This window comes from Eulemur rufifrons, chromosome 6, assembly GCF_041146395.1.
Source record: "Eulemur rufifrons isolate Redbay chromosome 6, OSU_ERuf_1, whole genome shotgun sequence".
In the NCBI taxonomy this organism is placed as follows: domain Eukaryota; kingdom Metazoa; phylum Chordata; class Mammalia; order Primates; family Lemuridae; genus Eulemur; species Eulemur rufifrons.
This window is the reverse complement of record NC_090988.1, coordinates 21,048,951-21,063,575: the sequence shown is the minus strand read 5'-3', so window position 1 is coordinate 21,063,575 and position 14,625 is coordinate 21,048,951. Positions and strand designations below refer to the sequence as shown.

Here is a 14,625-nt window from a genome sequence, read left to right as displayed (position 1 = left end):
CAGCATACTTAATGGTGAAATATTGAAAACTTTCCCCCTTGATATCGGGGGCAAAGATGTCGACATATCAACACTTCTATTCAGCATTGTATCAATGGTCCTAGTGTGATCGGGAAAGAAAAATAAGTAAAAGTTGTAAGGAATCAAAATAAAAGAATAAAAGTCATTTACAGATAATATAATTGTGCACATAATCTTAAAAATATACAGATAAACTATTAGAATTAATAAGTGAATTTATCAAGGTCGTTGGATATAGGGTCAATATAAAAACATCAATTTGTTTCTAAATACCAGGAAGAAACTATTGAAAATGCAATCCTGGGTCGGGCGTGGTGGCTCACACCTGTTAACCCAGCAGTTAGGGCGGCTGAGGAGCCCAGGAGTTGGGGACCAGCCTGAGCAATGTAGCAAGACCCCTGTCTCTACAGTATTAGCCGTGTGCCTGTAGTCCTACCTACCCGGGATGCTAGGCAGATGGATCACTTGAGGCTAACAGTCTGAGGCTGATGTGAGCTATGATCACGCCACTGCACTCCAGCCTGCAGGCTGACAGAGGGAGACACTGTCTCAAAAAAAAGCAATCTTAAAAATGTAAACATTTACAATAGCTTGAAAAACATTTTTAAAACCCAGGAATAAATCTTTTGGAAGATGTGGAAGTACTTTATGCAGAAATTAGGAAAACCTGTGCTGGCTTCCACAGCACATATACTAAAATTGGAACAGTAGGGAGATTAGCGCCCCTTGTGCAAAGATGACATGCAAACGCATGAAGCATTCCATATTTTATTTTTTATTTCAATAGACTTAAGTGGTACAAGCGTTTTTTGTTACTTGGATGAATTGTATCATGCTGAAGTGAGGGCTTTCAGTGTACCCGTCACCAGAATAATGTCCTTTGTACCAGACAGGTGGATTTTTATTCCTCATTCCTCTAGAAGCCTCCCTCCGCCCCCTGCCCCCCCCCCCCCCCGCCCTTCTTATTTTGAGACAGTCTCGCTCTGTCGCCCAGGCTGGGGTGCTGTAGCCTCATAGGAGCTTGAACTCCTGGGCTCAAGCGATCTTCCCGCCTCAGCCTCTCAAAGTGCCGGGATTACAGGCGTGCACCACCGCGCCCAGCCAGCCTCCCCGCCTTCTAAGTGCGTGTTCCATGTAGAAAGAAGAGAAAAGGAGGAGGGGGGCAGGGGGAGAGGAGGAAAAAAGGGGAGAGGGAAGGAGAGGGAAGGAGGGAGGAAGGAAGAAAGAAAACCTTTTAAATAGGTGTTTGCGCCGCCACGCCGCGCCGCCATCGCTAATGCGGGCCACCCAGAGCCAGTTCACTGAGCTCCAACCGAAGAAGCGGGGTGAGAGTGAGGAGGTCTCCATACCACAAGCTCGTAGAAAACAGAAGGCCGCAAAGCGACCAGTGGTGAAGCGCCCGGAAATAACTGGCCGCAAAAGCTGCCGGCAAGAGTGCGCCCTCTGCTGGAGGGGTGAAGAAAACCTCGTCGCTACACGCCTGGGACTGCAGCCCTGCGTGAAATTAGACATTAACCGAAGTCCTCTGAAATTCTAATTTGCAAACTTCCTTTCTAGTGGCTGGTGGGAGGAAGTTGCTCAGGACTTCAAAACAGATCTGTGCTTCCAGAGCACAGCTATTGGTAGGAGGCAAATAATGCTTATTTGACCTTTTTTTAAAAGAAATTTATTTATTGGTATTTTTTAGAGACAGGGTCTTGCTCTGTCCTCTAGGCTGGAGTGATACCTCCAACTCCTGGGCTCAAGCCATCCTCCCATGTTAGCCTCCTGAGTAGCTGGGACTACAGGCATGTGCCACTACGACCAGGTAATTTTTTAGACATTTCTTGGTAGAGACAGGGTCTCGCTATGTTGCACAGGCTAGTCTTGAACTCCTGGGGTCAAGGGATCCTCCTGCCTCAGCCTTCCAAAGTGCTAGGACTACAGGTGTGAGCCACCACACCTGGCCTACTTGGCCTTTTTGAAAACACCAACCTGTGTACTATCCATGCCAAACATGTAACAATTATGTTAACAGACATCCAGCTAGCATGCTGCATATGTGGAGAATGTGCTTAAGAATCCACTATGTCAATGCTGTGTATAGAAACTAAACAAGAAAAAGAAAAAAGAATATACTATGATGGGAAACATTTCATTCTCAAAAAATTCTCTTCTTCCTGTTACTAGTGCTGAACATTATTTTTTTTTTCCATGAGGTCAAAAGGTACCTAAGTATATGTTTGTGAGCGGAGAAATAGGGAACAGAAATCAGGTTCTGGTGGTTTTTCCATTTTCATTTGCGTGTGAATTTTTAATATAAATATGGGGACATAAAGCATTAATGCAAGTCAAATGTTTCAGTGAACAAGTTTTGGCAGTTCAACTTTGCGACAATTACAAATAAACCTGCTAAATTTTTCTGGACAATGACATCATTTGGATTTCCTTAAAACAAATTTCTTACTGAGGGCAACTCAATGATGTTTATAGCACTTTTTTTCATACAGTAGATTCAACCTATTCACTATAATTTTCTGAGCTGTCCTACCAGCAAGTATATGTTTTTAATGTTGTCTGTCTTCTGTGCTGTTCCTGTAAGTTTGCTATTAAAAAAAGAAAACCTAAATAAATAAGCTATAGCATGTAGGTGTCCACCAGCAGATGTCAATTCTCCCCAAATTATCTAGTCATTGTAAACCTAATCAAAATCTCTAGATTTTTGTGTGCACATGTGTGAAACTGACAGACATCCTAAAGTGTATATGGAAATGCAAAGGATCAGAATAGTCAAGACAATCTTGAAGAAGTACAAACCTGGGGAATTTATTGTACTGGAAATGAAGACTTACTATAAAGCTAACTAAGTTAGATAGTCTGATCTTGGTACAAGTAGAGAAATAGGCTAATGGAACAGACAAAAGAGCTCAGAAACAGACCTCTTTGTAGATACTTGATTTATGACAAAGATAGCAGTACACAGCTGACAATGTTTTCAATGAACAGTGCTGGGTCAATCAGCTAAATGTGAAAGTTTTAGTAAAACTTCTAGAAGACCATATAGGAGAGTATCTTCATGACCCTGAGTAATCACTTCTTCAGGAGGACATGGTAAGCACTAACTATGAAGGAAAAGCCTAGTAAATTGGACTATGTTAATATTAAAAACTGACTTTCATCAAAAGACACTAAGAGTAGGAAGCCACAGAGTGGAAGATACATGCAATGCACATAACCAATAAAGGTTCCATAATTAGAAGATATAAAGAACTCCTACAAATCAATAAAGACAATAAACTCAACAAAAAGTGGGTGAAAGACTTAAATAGGTATTTCACAAAAGACAACAGCCAAAGGCCAGTAAGTATATAAACAGATGCTCAGCATTGTTAGTATGCAGGGAAGTGCAAATTAAAACCATGAGATACCACTACACATCTATCAGAACAGCTAAAATTAAGAATACTGACAAAATCAAATGTTGACAAGGATATGGAGCAAACAGAAATCTTCTAAACTGTTGGTGGGAGTGTATATTGACATAACTGAGAAAACTGGCAATACCTAATAAAGATATTATCCATCTATTTCTATATATTCCTATGACCCAGTAATTCCACTCCTAGATATAGACCAACAGAAATGCATTCATGTGTGCATAAAAAACCATGAACATGAATGTTCCCAGTAGCCTTATGCATGACAGCCCCAAACTGGGAACAACTCAAATGACATTTAACAGAACAAATGGTGAGATATCGTCAATATGATGAAAATACAATAAACCGAGCAATGAAGATGAATAAACCAACAACTACATGAGCTCTGGCACAATTAATTCCCCCTTCTGCCTATCCTTGCTATATCCCCAGCTCTCCATTCAATCCTGCCTCTTGTTCATTAATTTATTTAAATTGTTTTGCTGTATGTATCCACCTCATACTTTCTTAAACTGGATAGGGTAAAAAGGAGTTTATATGCCTCCCAGTTCTTAAAGGAGCTAACAAGTCCAAACAAAAGAGGATTCCAATTCCAGCTGACCATGCAAAGTCTAAATGCAGTCTCAAAAGGGTTTATGCTAAGGTGCTCAAACTCTTGAATCATATTGGGTAAAGGTCACATAGGTTTCTTGTTGCCTTCCTTCCTACATCCTTATTCTTCCCAACCATTTAAAAAGGTAAAAACCATTCTTAGCCTGAAGGCTTTAAAAACAAAACAACAACAACAACAACAAAAAACTAAGTTCTAAGACCTTAGTTTGTGGAGCCCTGTAAGAAACCAGGTAAAGGCAGCCACCTAAAATGAGGAGGAAAAAAATTAGTTCTCAGCACTCCCCCTGGTGGTCTGAGTGGATCCAAACCATACACTACAGATGTCCATCTGTTTCTTTCTTGGCAAAGTGCAGATTTCCAAGAGCTCACCAGGAAATAAGTGGAGGAGACACAAAACAATATATTTTACAAGACTACCATGGACAGTTGAGCAGTAGTTAAAAGCACGGACTATGAAGTCAGACACACCAAAGTTAGTGTCCTGATTCCACTACTTAATGAGATCTATGACCCTGGATGAACCACAGTTCCTATCATCGTCCCAGGGTTGTTAAATTAAATGAAATTATATAACTGAAGCACTGTGTACACTACTCGATGAAAAGGATTAAGTGAAAGGCAGATGGTGGTATGTAGAATTTTAAACAGTAAAAGGTAATCAATGGGTTAGAAAATTGATCAACTTCCCATGAAACAAATCTTTGCAATGAGCTTTTAAAACACAAAAGCACCTCTGAATACCTATAAAAGATGACCTATTATTAATTTAACCAACATACAATTTGACCCTTGAACAACATGGGTTTGAAATGCATGGGTCTACTTACCTGAGGATTTTTTTTTTTTTTTTTTTTAACATAACACAGATTGAAAATTACAGTATTTGCAGGATGTGAAACCTGAGCATGGGGAGAGCCGACTTTTCCTATGTGTGGGTGCTGCAGAGCCAACGTCGGGACTTCAGTATGCACAGATTTTGGTATGCATGGGGGTCCTGGAACCAATCCCCCACATATACCGTGGGAAAACTGTACAAGAAATTCAGTTTTAAGAAAATCACCTTTGATCACATTCTAAAATTTGAAAATTAGAAAGTGGATACATTTACATGCAATCCAAGTAGCAAATGAGATGAAACGGTATCAGTCACCACTAGGTGCTGCTCAAGAGTTGACTGTTGCCTGCTATTTCAAACACTGGTACCCCCCCATCCTGTCAAGTTTCTCAACGCTTTCATCTGCTTTTTTCTTTTAAAGAAGAAAAATTGAAACAAGACAAATGCTTCCTGAGTCCACCCATTTCCAAAATGAAAAATACGTATTTAAGTAAAGTCCACACTGTATACCAAAGGTAAAACAAATATTTTTATTGCACATTTATAAAATCTGCATAGTTGTATCAAGTATCAAGTGTCCTTCCCTCTCACAATTCCACCATTAATCTTAAAATCTGTTTAAAATACAATATCCAATCGAGAGCCTTTTAAAAATGGTCAACAGGGAATATTTTTCTCCCTACATATACACATAGATTTTTTTTCTTTTTACAAATCCACATCCCATATTTTTTAAGAGCAAAAAAGGGGAGGGGGATTAAAATCATCTTTTGGGCCAACAGTAGCCTTAGAAATCTGTTTTTGACAATTTTCAGATATTAGAAAATTTTACCTACATGGCTAACGACTATTAACACACTATCTTTAGTCAAGTTTCACAATGCTATTCTGTCTGAAGTCCTTAACTGCTTTCCTTTCTTTCACTCAGGGCTGAGTATGAGGTTTTCTGGTTTATTTAAAAATAGAAAGGAGAGAAGAAAGAAAGGAGAGGCAGCTTTCTTGACTTTTCAGCATCTTATTGCCATGTGATCTTATATTCTACCCACATGTAAAAGGGCGAGGTTCATCAGCGACCCATTTTGTCATCTCCTGTCAAGAGCTAGGCAAAGTTTATATTCCTAATCTCTTGCAGTTAAGAATTTTTAAATGTCACCTGTATTTAATAAAATAATTAGTAGCTATTCATCTGGTTCAGGTTCTGATAAATCACTCTTCTATTCTGCTGTCAAAAATATTTATGCCTGAAGGATAATTTAAAAAGTGGCAAGAGGCTCAGAAAAGCCCTAGCCTTACTGTAGGTACAAAGGCATTTCAGGTCTTCTGGCATAATTCAATACCTCAATACACTGGTTCCTGCCTTTCCTAGTGAAGTATCTTTTATGATTCTGTACCTAAATAGTGCAATTTTATTTTCAATCCTTCTTTACACACGCAGCATGGCTGGGGTCGGAATCTGAGTCTTACTTGTCCACCTAATCCTTTCCCAAGGTGAGTACCATGACAACAGACTTCTGCGCATCAGACAGGCAGCCGGACACCAGGATGAGCCTGATGTGGGGGCTTATTTCACTGTCACAGTTGAAACTCCTTGAATTGACTCCATCACAGCTGCAAATCGGCTACAAAGGTCATAGGGAGAATTGGGTCGAATAGTTGGAGGCTCCTTCAAGACAATGATTTCTGCCGAAGGATCTAGAAGCCTGGGTAGAAACTCCCCTAAGCACAGCTGCAGATTTTCTGTGGAGGGAAAACGGATGGTTACATACTCAGCTAGATAGATCTCTAAGTAAAAACTAATAAGCCTGTAGCTATACAGGAAGGCCTTTAAGTAACTCCTTACCTAACCTCAAAAGTCAAAGCATTATGCTGGCCAGCTAACAATAAATGGGGATTCCTTCAGGCCAAACCAGGAGCAAAGACCTACTTGCCAAATATACCAAAGCTTTAGAATGTTTTACGCCATGTTGACAGAATAACACTCTATTTTCACTTCATTATGAACAGGTCTTCTAGTCAATCATCCTTTTAAAATTTGAGAAAGTGGATATGATACCCTGTACTAAAAATATAAAGGAGCTATTTTCTTTCAAATCATTAAAATATACATGTGGCTCATGCCTGTAATCCTAACACTCTGGGAGGCTGAGGCGGGAGGATTGCTTGAGCTCAGGAGTTTGAGACCAGCCTGAGCAAGAGTGAGACCCTGTCTCTACTAAAAATAGAAAAAATTAGCTGGGCATGGTGGCACATGCCTGTAGCCCCAGCTACTTGGGAGGCTGAGGCAGGAGGATCACTTGAGCCCAGGAGTTTGAGTTTGCTGTGAGCTAGGCTGACACCACGGCACTCTAGCTAGGGCAACAGAGTGAGACTCTGTCTCAAAAAAAAAAAAAAATACATATATATAGACACACACATATGTGTGTATACATGACACATATCATACCATATATCACACACACATGGTCTAAATAAAAACTGAAGACATTAAAATAGAATATGTAGCAACTAGTTATTATAGAATTTTTCAATAAATACTATAAACTTGGATACTTGAGCAAGTCAATGAAATAACCTTTACATCAATGAAAAACTAACAGAGGATTCATATCAGAATACACACCAACTTTTTAAGTCTACTGAACTCACCTAAAAATAACTAGTTGTAGGTTCCCTCCCCAAGACACTTTGGACAAACAAGGATATATTCCACGTACTAATTTATTAATCTCAAAGTCATCATAGTTAATATTTTTATGTCTGACAACTTTAAGACACAAAAAAAATTTAGTTAAGGTACTACTAGGTAATCATACTCTGCATAAATAGATTTAGATTTTTGTTAATATAAAAGCATTCAGATTTTGGCAGATGATGGAGTAACAGAAATCTGACATTCTTGGACAAGAGTGATTTTTTTTTTCCAACTGGGCTTGTTGGTTGCCCAGTGGAGGTGCTGTAGCAGCCACAGGGAAGCTGAGGGGAGGTTAAGAGGGGCAGAGGCCCAGGCTCTCTTCCCCTGCTTCAGTGGAGGAGATCCACTTTTAACTCTCTTCTATGCAGAGAGGTTCTAATCCCTTAAAAAGGTTTGGCAACCAGTGCTATAGAAAGACCACTGTAATTTCTAGAATTCTCAAAACCTTAGAACATTACTAGAAGTGCTAACAGTATACCTGCAATATCTTGCCCAAGGTAAGAGCACCAATGGTTTCTCATGACCTCGATGGCATCCAGGTCATCCTTGGAAATGTCATTATTAATGATAAGGTGAATGCAGGGGATGATCAGCTCATTCATCACATTAATGCCTTCTGTTACAGAATGATCATCATTTGTCTCAAAGAGAGAAGCTGCTTTGGCATTCAGCTCCTACAGATAAAAAGCAGAGTCGGGGGGAGAAAAGTCTGAAAAAGACAAATATCTATTTAATAACAGTCTAAACAAGTGGTTCTCAAACTTTACTGCACATGGAAAGCACCTAGGGATCTTTAAAAACTACCGATGCCTCCCACTCCTGACATGCTGGTTCAATCAGTATGCGGGCAACCTGGGCAATGGATTTTACAGAAGCTCCCAAAGTGATTCTAATGCAGCAAAGTTTGGAATCCACTGGCCTAAACTTACAAGTGAAGGTCATGCTTAATGCCTGTTTCTGCTAGAGACCTATTCAGTGGTTCTCAATCTCCACTGAGCATCAGAACCACCTGTGCAAGACACACGGATGCCCAGGTCCCTCACAGGGATTCTGGTTTAACAGTCTAAGGAGGGGCTTGAATATCACCACTGTGTGAAAGCTCCCCAGGTGATTCCGATGCACACTGAGGGTGGGGACCAATGATGGAAAGAGTCTAAATCTCTATTACTGCATTACTGTAGAAGCTGAGAAGGATATTCAAAATGTCGATCTATTCAGTGATTTAAAATATAAAAGCATGGCTCTAATACAATTCAGATCCATCAAATCTACATGGCCCCCTTTTCAGCTTCAAAGTGGCCCTGCCACACCTATAACTAATACAGAAATCATAGTATAAATTAGAAAAGGAAGCTCTTGAGGTGAACATATTAATATGTCATGATTTAATCTCGTGCATTTGGTATGAGCAAGGCCAAGGTGGTGGTGGAAATGCTGGCCTGACTTCTGTGAAGGGCAAATGTGCTGGGCATCAGGGGAAACAAACACAGCACACAGTGTGAAGGCAAGCCACTTCTTTACAGTTCTCTGAAGGACAAACACCATATGAACCCTTGGGTAGGTGAGGGGACACAGATCTGCCTCTCCATGTGGCTGCTAAATGCAAATTAGGCCAGGATAGATTTAGTCTTCACTAGTACAGGACAATGATGCTATCAGAACAGCAGGAACAATTCTTAACGGTTCGTATCTTTTTTAAAAAACTGGAGTCTTCCAGAAGTCACCTAAACTTTCACCTGCTAGCTTAGTAGGGAGCACAGAAAAATATTGCATTTATTACATGTTTACTATGGGCTGGGCAAAGGAAATGGCTGAATAAGAAAAGGATGTGTGCTCAAGGAACTCACAATCTAGCAGGGAAGCAATGTGATAAAAGCTATAATGTAGGCATACATGAAGAGCACACAGAGGGGGATGAATGATTCTCAGCTTCTAACAGGGAGTGAAGAAGGATGATATTCACTTAAAAGTAACTGAAAAGAATCTGTTCCAATGTAAAACTGATTATGAGAGTTTAGGAAAAAAATCTAAAACCCATTGGAGATAATTATTTTGTATTTAAAGTTGTATCTCTTCATGGCTTCAAGGAAGAGAGGGAAGCACACACAGACAACACACAAATCTTGAGGCCTTACAAACAGTACAAACCAGAAGGCATTTTCTTCGGTATAAAGCAATCACTGATTCCTTGACCCCCCGGCGGGGCCCCTTCATCAGCAGAGCGGCATTGCTCTGGTAGGCATACACCAGGTAGGAAAGTGCCTCTTGGTACCTTAGAAAAGGGAACATAAACAACAGCTGAGTGCTCTTTACCCAAAACCTAGGGCTTAGATCTCACTTTTCCCCAATGTAAGAATCTATTTGTCTGCAGTTATGTAAAAGTCTTAAAGATAAGAGTTGGCAAGGGGAAAACCTGAGGATCAAAAACCAAAGCCAGTCTCAGCTCTTCGATGAAACGGCCAAGCCACCCAAGGCAAATCAGAAACTTCCCTGGGCTTCAGTTTTTCCCACCTCTAACCAAAAAGTAAACTAGATGCTCACTAGGGTCCAAGCCAACTCGAAAATTCGCTTTCTGAGTTCATCTTCATTTATCACAGAGCAAGTCTGGCACAGCATATCTTTCTACTGATAAATTTCATTATGTGAAGGATGAAAAACGATGTGTGACATGTAGAGCAAAACTGAAGCACTGGAAAGAGAAGAGGCACACTAGCGTATGTGACACGGAGGTAAAGTTATGCACAGCTATGACTCTTAGTATTCCTAGGTGGGCATCAATAAATAAGTGTCCTCACCCATAATCTTGGTGAAACAAAAGGCCAACATACTTTCCTTTCTGATAGAGTTCCAGGCCTGTTAGGAGATACACAGACACCTTTCGGAACAAACTATAATCTTCATGCCACTTCTGAAAAGGAATAACTATCATTAATGACTATGCTCATAATAAACTATTGCCGCACTTTCCACCCAAGTTTTAACTTCAATACAAATATTTACTGAGCACATCTGGTCAGCCACAAAAACAAACACAAAAGCTTTCAGAAAAAAAAAACCCATTCAACATTTAAAATAAAAGTCCACCACTGACCTTAATTTCAATGTTCTGTTCCTTTCACTGAGGAACAGAAGTATTTGTTTTACATGAGCTTTAGAATTTATCTTAATTTCCATCAGCCATGTCAAAGTCATTCTGCTCTAGCTTAAATGAATGACCTCTCAAGTACTGATAAAACCACCCATAAATGGGAAAGATGGAAGGACAAAACTCTTCTATGTCATACAGAACGCTCAAGCCCAGTAAATGTGGTGGGTACACCTTAGGTGGTACATAACATTGTTTTACATAAAGTCTATTTTTTTTAAAAATTTATAATTATGTATGTATTTTAATGCATATTTTAAAAACTATATCATTTAAAACAAATCAAACCATGATTTCAAGAATTATATGGCCTAGGACAAGGCTAAAGTAGGTATTTAAAGGAAATGAAGTGTTGATGCATTCAACAGAAGAATGAAAATAGAGAGACCTGCTATTCTGAGAGTCAGAAAGATCATTTATCCATTCTTCCCCAGGTTTTTCTGTGTGTGTGTGTTGGGGGAGAGGTGGGAGAACAAGTCAGTCTGTGATAGCACAAAATTGTTAATTTGGCCTCAGGTATCATTTGCCTCAAGAATTAGTTTTTGCTTTGTAGATTTCAAGAAAAGACTTCACCTTGTACTCTTCCATATTCATGTCATCTGGACCAATTTCCTTCAGTTTAGCTTGAGCCACCTTCATAATGCTGATTGATCTGTGCGAGACAAAGGTCAGAAAGCAATGGAAGGGTACAGGCAAAACTTCCCCATCAGACCACTTAGTCTAGCCAGACCCAGGGTGATTCACCTGAGTATTCCCCTCTCACCTTTCATCATAGCTAAGATTTTTATCTGCAAACTGTTCCAGAAGGGTCCGTTCTACTACCCTTTTAGGTGCTTCATTTTGGAAAAAGTAGACAAGGACATGCTGAAGTCGAGGATCACTGTGAGAGGTGGGAGTCTCTTTGGCAAGCTGATAGAGCCTGGAGTATTCTTCGTGGAATGCCTATGGAAGGCAGAATCAATAGTTAGAAAAGAGTGCATTGTGGGCTTCTGCACACAGAAATGGATGCCTAAGGGCTAGATGGTCTCATAACTCCAAGACGACTTGTAAAAAATTCTTATTGAGGAACTACAAAGGCCAACTTAAAGGAATCTTTAAGTTGTCTGCATTTCATAAGGGATAAAAATCCTCTAGCAGTCTGGCACCAAAACCATATTGTACTCATAAGAAACTCATTTTTCTCAAGAAGTTTCCAGAGACACAAATATTTAGTTGTTTTTTTTTTTTTTTAAGAGACGAAGTCTGGCTGGTCTCCAACTCCTAGGCTCAAGTGATCCTCTCACCTCAGCCTCCCCAGTAACTGCTTAAATACTTAGTTTTAATTGTTGTAAAAGGCATATCCTTGAGTCCCAATGACTTGAATTTTAAACATCCATACAAATGCAATTTTATTCAAGTATCTTAAATTTTATTGAAATACTTCAAAAGCATGGCCTATTTGCTTATATCATGGCCTCAAAATTACAAAGGCACAATCCACTCACAGTGTTAATAATAGATACCTCTGAACAACAACAAAAGCCCCTCTAGGCTAGCTGTATGGCACTGCCAACCAAGGCTGGGTTCGTGCCAAAAGGAGAGTGAACAGTACTACGGGACAGCTTGTTCAGCAGTGGAACAGGAAAGGGAGTTTTATGTTTCGTTTCAATAAAAGATTTATTTATTTTTTTTTAAATAAAGAGATGGGGTCTTGCTCTGTCACCCAGGCAGGAGTGCACTGGCTATTCATAGGTGTATAGCGTACCACAGCCCTGAACTCCTGGCCTCAAGCCATCTTCCAGCCTCAGCCTCCTGAGAGGCTGGGACTACAGGTGTGTGCCACTGAGCTTAGCTTTAATCCCATTTTTTCCCCCATCTTATAGAATTATTGCCCCAATATTACGATACTTGTGTTACAAGGATTAAAATTTTAAAAACAGAGATACCTTAATAAGCCCTGCTTCAGACCCATCTCGGTCAAAGGTCTGACGGGCTTTAGCTATGGCCAGGATGACCCCTTGCATGGCAGGGCTCAGCATCACCTACCACAAGAGGACACAAAACAGAGAGAAAGAGGAGAGAAGAAGGTTCAAAAGAAGACTGTATGAAACCAGGCTGAACAGAGGGCTGCAGGGAAGCACAGCAGTGTGCCCTGGGGCCAGCATCTAACGCAAGTCAAGCCTCACACACCCATTCCTAAGTGCATGCATGGCCTCTGTCCCTCCACGTAATGTTAACACCTCACCCAAGACAAGCTATTCCTACACTATACATTCTCTCGAATTTAGCAGGATGAAGAAAGGTGCATATCCAAAATTATCTCCAATAGGGCACTGCTGAAAAATGAAGTTAAATTATAGCTCTCAGAGGGGAAGTGTCTGAGATTTTAGACAAATATTTTAGAATTGGTACTAGGATGAACAGTACATTTAAAATAGTCTGGAAACCAGGGGCTATACAAGTATGACTCTATAAAATGAAAACCTTTCCATGATTTAAAAAAAAATACCCCACAGGAAAGAAGACAAGTCTGAGAGACAGGATTCATTATTGTTTACGTGCAGTGCAACTGAAAATGAGACAATGAATAACTTGGGATTCTACAGCTTCTTCATAAAGCTTTAGAACTAAAAACCACAACATTAATCCACATTTGTTTTGCTCACTGGACAACTGAAAAATTTATATTTAGAGAAAAAACAATGGACTAATATCAAAAACAAAGATTCCAGCCGGGCGCGGTGGCTCACGCCTGTAATCCCAGCACTCTGGGAGGCCGAGGTGGGCGGATCGCTTGAGCTCAGGAGTTCGAGACCAGCCTGAGCAACAGCGAGACCCCCGTCTCTACTAAAAAAAAAAAAAAAAAAATAGAAAGAAATTAGCTGGACAACTAAAACTATATATAGAAAAAATGAGCTGGGCATGGTGGCACATGCCTGAAGTCACAGCTACTCGGGCGGCTGAGGCAGAAGGGTCGCTTGAGCCCAGGAGTGTGAGTTTGCTGTGAGATAGGCTGACGCCACGGCACTCTAGTCCGGGCAACAGAGTGAGACTCTGTCAAAAAAACAAACAAACAGAAAACCCACAAAGATTCCCTACTTAAAATCAGAAGGCAATTTTTTATTTGTAAATACCCAAAAAAGGAACTACATTCTACCTCTCTGAGCCAGCCAGACTCTGCAGTGGCCCCCACAAGTACAAGCTTAGCGCAGTGTACAGTAGGAACATAACTACCTTTTAAGAATGGTAACTAAGGTCAAAACCAGATAGACCTTCTTGTCAATTATTTGTTTCAATGAGAAAATATTAGCTATTCCCAGACACGTTAAAAAAATATATTCATTCAGTCACTTGAGAAGGAAATATAAGACTGACAACAAACAGCTAAATCCTGCACTCATCTCTGTACCTCCTCATCATATCCATCTGCATCAGATCTAACCAGAATCCTTCCCACACTGGGAATCTCGACTTCAGAGACCTCAGAATTAGGCTGGGCAGTAGACTCTGCATCATTAGCCTTTTGGGGCTGTTCTGACTGCTCTGCAAGGTTTGTTTCCTGGGGCATGGGCTCCTTGGGTTCAGCTTCCTTAAGCTGTGGTAGCAGAATGGGGAGAAGAGTAAGGAAAAACAGGAGAAATAAAGAGGGGTTGGTTAAATGCAGGAGAGACACAGAATAATAGAAATGTGAGAAAACTGGCAATGACTGCTGAAAGCCCGACCCTCCTGAATTTGGGTTTCTCAGTCATTCTCACCTCACTCAGTGCTGCTTCTACCCCACTCTTCTCATAGGCACGGGCCGTGTTTGCAATGGCCTGGGCAGTCTGCTCCTTTACAATCACAGCATGCTCAGACGACAGGCAGCGAACCCCATGAGAGGGGGCTACCGAAGATTCTGGTGAAGAACAGGACAAAGGTATTA

General features: G+C 40.4%; 1 protein-coding gene and 1 non-coding gene across 3 annotated transcripts in view; one reads left to right on the top strand and one right to left on the bottom strand.

The window, feature by feature from the left end:
- The first annotated feature begins 690 nt into the window (after nucleotides 1-690).
- On the top strand, nucleotides 691-792 carry LOC138385564 (U6 spliceosomal RNA). The gene has a single exon (XR_011233790.1). It is a non-coding gene; the product is annotated as a U6 spliceosomal RNA (small nuclear RNA).
- Nucleotides 793-5,480: 4,688 nt separating this feature from the next.
- USP28 (ubiquitin specific peptidase 28) overlaps nucleotides 5,481-14,625 on the bottom strand; it is a 60,186-nt gene continuing 51,041 nt past the window's right edge. Inside the window, exons 18-26 of one of the 2 annotated variants that reach the window (XM_069468899.1) lie at nucleotides 14,459-14,598; nucleotides 14,113-14,298; nucleotides 12,650-12,745; nucleotides 11,488-11,666; nucleotides 11,298-11,376; nucleotides 10,408-10,487; nucleotides 9,728-9,851; nucleotides 8,058-8,253; nucleotides 5,481-6,624 (exon numbers count right to left, since the gene is read on the bottom strand). In XM_069468899.1, coding sequence (XP_069325000.1) covers nucleotides 6,449-6,624; nucleotides 8,058-8,253; nucleotides 9,728-9,851; nucleotides 10,408-10,487; nucleotides 11,298-11,376; nucleotides 11,488-11,666; nucleotides 12,650-12,745; nucleotides 14,113-14,298; nucleotides 14,459-14,598 — 1,256 coding nt within the window. In that variant the 3' untranslated portion in view covers nucleotides 5,481-6,448. The remainder of the gene's footprint in view (nucleotides 6,625-8,057; nucleotides 8,254-9,727; nucleotides 9,852-10,407; nucleotides 10,488-11,297; nucleotides 11,377-11,487; nucleotides 11,667-12,649; nucleotides 12,746-14,112; nucleotides 14,299-14,458; nucleotides 14,599-14,625) is intronic. The other variant, XM_069468900.1, reaches the window with a different exon arrangement.